Below are 5,690 nucleotides of genomic sequence, written 5' to 3'. Positions count from 1 at the left end.
CTGGTGAGATGGCTCAGTGGGTAAGAGCACCCGACTGCTCTTCCAAAGGTCCAGAGTTCAAATCCCAGCAACCACATGGTGGCTCACAACCATCTGTAAGGATATCTGACTCCCTCTTCTGGAGTGTCTGAGGACAGCTATAGTGTACTTACATATAATAAAAATAAATAAATCTTTAAAAAAAAAAGAGAGAACATGAATAAAGTCCTGAATGAATTAAAAGAATATACAAATAAACAGATGGATGAAATAAGAAGAACAATAGAGGAAACAATGAAACATATTCAACAAAGATGTACCAATACTGGGAAAAAGCAAATCAGAATTTTGGAAATAAAATCTCAATACGTCAGATAAGTTCAATGGAAAGCCACATCAATAAGATGAGCCAAGTTTCAGGCAGAATATCACAGTTTGCAGACAAAGAGGAGTTGTTAGGACAATCAGATCATGGTAAGTGTGAAATGATAACAAAACACAAAGAGGACCTAGAAAATCCTGGGATTTCAGTAAAACACCAAATGTATGAATTATGAGTGTAGAGGGATGAGAAGAAGTGGGAACTAAGGGCAGATAAACTATGTCCAACAAAATAATTCTCAAATGCAGAGACAGATGACTATACTGTGAAAGGTAGCATTTAGAATGTAAAATGGGTAAGCCTAGAGGATCAAACCACATACAGAAGCATCTATTAACTGATTCTGAACAAAGAAATGTTAAATGCTAGCAAGGCAGATATTTGTTTATTTTAAGCTCGAGGAAGTGTGTCCTCAACAGGACCTTCCTGTATCCTTCAGCATCTGAGAATTGAGCCCTCATCTCCAACACTAGCACGATGATAAAAAGTAAAGGGTCAACAGGAAGGCTCCAGGCTTTATGTGTGTGGTGCTATCTCACAGTCAGTACAAATTGTAACTCAGAAAGTCATGAATAGCAAAAGCTCTAACACCAAAATCCTAAAAGGTCAAAATCTCTAAAGTCTAACATCCCTGAAAGTCATCAACATCATTATATTTCAAGTAACTACAGATATAAAGCTCTGTGCACACAACTGCCAGCCATATCGCTATGTTTACACACTTTGCTTATTGGCTCATGTCTGTAATAATATACATTCATAAGTGTTATACCTATGTGAGCTTCGTGAATGTACTTGAGCTGAGTGCTATGCATGCAAAAAATTGCATGCTTTTGCCTAACTTGTGAGATAAAGTAATCTGTTTTCCAATGTTTTTTGTTCCTTAAATAGATACTCCTTTGAAAATGTAAATAAATGATTTTAAAGTAATTTTTTAAAATACTTTCAGAATTACATTTTAGAGATTTAAACTTTTGTGATTATGACATTCAAAACTGTCTTCTGAGACAGTGGTACAAACTCCTTACTGGACATCGCCTGTGTAGTCCTTTTCTGCTTGGGAAAATAGCCATTGATAAAAGCAGGTTCTCCCTTCTGCAACATGGGTCCCTCAGCAGGAGGGTTTCCTTTTAGTCTCTCAGGGCCTATTCTCCCAGCATATTCTTCTCTCAAATTAGGGGAGCCTTCTACAACTCTTATGAGTTAAGGCACTCTAAAAGCAGAATTTTATGTGGGCTATATCTGTCGATATTTATCACATTATAAAGTAAAATTGCTGAAGCCCAGCATGATGGCGAATGCCTGTATTCCCAACATTTTGGAAGATGGAGGTTTTGACCAGGGAAGAGTTCAGGGTCGTGCTCAGATATATAAAGAATTTGGAGGCAGCCTGGGCTACTTGAGACAGAATGAGAAAAGAAGGAGTTCGGGATAAGAGAGATAAATGGAATAAGAGAGAAAAGAAAGGAAGAGAAAGATGGCTGGAGGAATCTAGTATTCTGCAAAACTATAGTTTAAGGGGAGGTTTGTAATCAGGGCAGCAAACACTGGCAAAAAGGTTCCCTGTCCTTGGCTGGTCAGTGGGATAGTGGTGGTGAACTGTTTTAAAAGAGTTAAGGGTAGCCTGGTCTACATAATGAGCTCTAGGCTAACCAGAGCCTCAATGTGATTCTGTCTCAATAAATAAATGAAAATAAAATAAAGCAAAACACGGTAGACAAAAAAAAAATCAACTTCTGTCCTCTATGTGTAGACACATGAACACATATACACACGTACACTCACACACTATAAAATCATTATTGAACAATATCAATGAATAATGTATTAATAATAAGTAGAATTATTGGTTTTGTAGATGTAGTGACATCTACAATGATGGAAAGAAGAAAATAATGAGGGGAAAAATAAAAACGGCTGACCAAGGAGAGTATATGAGAGCTAAGAGAGAGACCCATAACCCTTGAAATTGTCTGCAGAAGGTTCTCCCAGGCCGTCCTGAGATCCCTGCCACCTAAGGAACAGGCTCCAAAATAACATTAATTAGTTGTGTGAGGCTTTCCCAATTGTAAAGCAGAATGTACTGGGAGACTCAGGTCCTCAGAGACATAAAGAAAATCCTCCTGCTGAGGGACCTATCTTGCAGAGGGTGAAAAATTAAGGCAGTCACCAGGCACCACCTGCTTTTATCAATGGCTATTTTTCCAAGTAGGAAAACATTATACAGAAGATGTACAGGAAAACACAGGGAGATCCAGGATAAAATAAAGCAGGGATTGACCTGCAGCAGAGCTAGTGTGTGGGTGGGCTCATGATTCTAATGTGAGCATTTGTAATTGTGCATACCATTTGAATTTAGGTATCTGCTTAAGTTTATCTTTTTAGTTGTGTATATTTTATTATATATAGTGACTTTCGTGTTATTTGTAATGATGTTTGTGTGTGTACATAATATATGGTACATTTGTGACCTTGAATGAACCTGGATTCTGAGATTATTCATTTACTCTTCTTTGCTTAGATTTAGTACTGCAACATGTTAGTGTTTGCATCTCTTGCCTTGTGTACAGGGTCTGGGCATTCTGTATGTATCATGATATAAAAGGATGAGTCTGAGAAGAACCAAGATGAGGAGATGAGCAACTGAAGGAGGCCTTGTATTCCACTGCATTTTTATTACAGAGCTCTTCACTCATATAACCAGCTAATAGCTTTATTTCCTGCAGCTGCCTGAAAGAGCTGATTATTTTGAGTCTTCCCTGCCAAACTGTGAGCTCTATTTGAGGTAAGATAATAGCAAATAAAAAGACGCTTCTGCAAGATGGGAAAGAATGGATCAAAGAAGAGAATCACTGAGAGGAAGAAAGAAATATTGGAGAATAAAGAGATAACGAGTTTAGAGAAAGAACAGGACAGAAAATGCCCTGACTTGGAATAGGATTGTTTTTTGTCCTGCTCTGAGTGTGAATCAAATGTCCGTTCACTGGGGAAGGAAATGTCCACCCCAGCCAAGACAGGAAATGGTGAAGCATGAAAAAGCTGGATATGGTGGTGACTTATGCTAATCTCAGGGCTCTGGATGCTGAGGCAAGAGGATCGAGGTGAATTGCAGACCAGTGTGGAATATAGTGAATGCTGGGCCTTCCTGGGATATAATTGAAACCTAAAATGAGAGAGAGAGAGAGAGAGAGAGAGAGAGAGAGAGAGAGAGAGAGAGAGAGAGAGATCCTAAGCCAGAGCAGAAGAGTCTGAATTCAGTGTGTACTTCTGAGGATGAGGTAGGTCAGTGCAAAAAGACCAGAAACAAATATCCACCCAGGGTTCCTAGGATGACCTGGGTATAACATGGGCTTGTGCCTGGACATCTCAGTTCTAAGCCCCGATAGCCTAAGAAAAAAGGAGTAACCAGGCAGACACAGTGGTGGCTCTTCCCCACTCCTCTCACTTGACCAAAGGCTGGAGCAAGATGGGCACCAACTCCTCTCTGGTGACTGAGTTCGTGCTGGTGGGCTTCTCGCGTCTGGTCCACCTGCAGGGCATTCTCTTCTCCCTATTCTTGTCCGTCTACCTGCTCACTGTGGCAGGCAATCTCCTCATCGTGGCGCTAGTCTCCACAGACGCAGCGTTGCAGTCTCCCATGTACTTCTTCCTCCGCATCCTCTCAGCCCTGGAGATCTGCTACACGTCGGTCACAGTCCCCTTGCTGCTGCACCATCTGCTCACTGGCCGGCGCCACATCTCGCGCTCTGGCTGCGCTCTGCAAATGTTCTTTTTCCTTTTCTTTGGTGCCACCGAGTGCTGCCTGCTGGCTGCCATGGCCTATGACCGCTATGCTGCGATCTGCGAGCCCCTGCGCTACCAGGTCCTGCTCAGCCGCAGGGTTTGTGTGCAGCTCGCGGGCGCCGCGTGGTCTTGCGGGGCTCTAGTGGGGCTGGGCCACACCTCCTTCATCTTCTCCTTGCCCTTCTGTGGCCCCAACGCTGTCCCTCACTTCTTCTGTGAGATCCAGCCGGTGCTGCAGTTGGTGTGTGGAGACACCTCGCTCAACGAGCTGCAGATTATCCTGGCTGCCGCCCTTATCATCTTGTGCCCCTTTGGCCTCATTCTTAGCTCCTACGGACGGATCCTCGTCACCATTTTCCGCATTCCATCCGCTGCTGGTCGCCGCAAAGCCTTCTCCACCTGTTCCTCCCACCTGGTAGTGGTGTCTCTCTTCTATGGTACTGCCATCTTTATCTATATCCGCCCTAAGGCCAGCTATGACCCAACCACGGACCCCCTGCTGTCCCTCTTCTATGCTGTGATCACCCCCATCCTCAATCCTGTCATCTACAGCCTGAGGAATGCAGACGTCAAGGCCGCCCTAAAAAGAAGCATCCAGAAAATGGGGCCCTCAGAGATTTGACAAAGGGTGGGAGATGACTCTTGAACAGAACTCCGTGTTCCACATTACCAAGGATCAAAGGAGAGAAGACCTGGAACACAGACTTACCGTTAAAGAGCTATTGACTTCCTCAACATTCACTCATCTATTCTGTCTTCTGTTACAAAGGGTTGATTTTGCCAGAGTAAATTGGCCCAGAGGTGGTGGCAGTGCATGCCTTAAATCCCAGAAGTCCAGAGGCAAAGGCTAGGAGAAAATTATACACACACACACAACTATGGAGATGATAAAATTTTCACCTATATACAGAGCAATAGTCCTGAAAGTTATCTGGCATTGAGACATAGGGTTATTTCCAGACTGTATACTAACTCAGGATTAGTATACAGTTATATATAGCTAGCACACATAAGTACATCCATCGAGGAGAGGAGGAGGAGGGGGAGAAGGAGAAAGAGGAGGAGGAGGAGGGGGAGAGGGAGGAAGAGGAGGGTAATATGTCCCTAGTAAAAACAAATCTCTTAAAAAGTGAAAGGCGGGCTGGTGAGATGGCCCAGTGGGTAAGAGCACCCGACTGCTCTTCCGAAGGTCCGGAGTTCAAACCCCAGCAACCACATCACATGGTGGCTCGCAACCATCCGTAATGAGATCTGACGCCCTCTTCTGGTGTGTCAGAAGACAGCTACAGTGTACTTACATATAATAATAAATAAATAAATCTTAAAAAAAAAGAGCTCTAAAAAAAAGTGAAAGGCAATCAGAAAGAATCATGGAAGTCAGATCTTATTAACATTAATACAGCATAGAGTTTGAAAGGATTAATATTAATGCACTTAAATTCAAGTATTTTGTTTGGGGGTTTTTGTTGGTTTTTTTTGTGGTTCTTTTTTTGTTTGTTTTAGTTTTGTTTTTCACTGTGTTTTGTGGTTTTGGGGTGGGTTGGGG

General features: G+C 42.6%; 1 protein-coding gene across 1 annotated transcript; it reads left to right on the top strand.

The window, feature by feature from the left end:
* The first annotated feature begins 3,827 nt into the window (after positions 1-3,827).
* LOC110284385 (olfactory receptor 10C1) lies at positions 3,828-4,766 on the top strand. Its single transcript, XM_021150125.1, has one exon. The coding sequence runs from the start codon at positions 3,828-3,830 to the stop codon at positions 4,764-4,766; it is 939 nt and encodes a 312-aa protein (XP_021005784.1).
* The last annotated feature ends 924 nt before the right edge of the window (positions 4,767-5,690 follow it).

The sequence above is a fragment of the Mus caroli genome, chromosome 17 (assembly GCF_900094665.2).
Source record: "Mus caroli chromosome 17, CAROLI_EIJ_v1.1, whole genome shotgun sequence".
NCBI classification, from domain to species: Eukaryota; Metazoa; Chordata; class Mammalia; order Rodentia; family Muridae; genus Mus; species Mus caroli.
Note: the sequence above shows the minus strand (reverse complement) of the source record. Positions and strands in the feature narration are given on the sequence as shown.

Excerpts from the sequence above, each read along its gene's own strand:
- LOC110284385 (XM_021150125.1), top strand. The coding sequence starts at position 3,828 with ATGGGCACCAACTCCTCTCTGGTGACTGAGTTCGTGCTGGTGGGCTTC.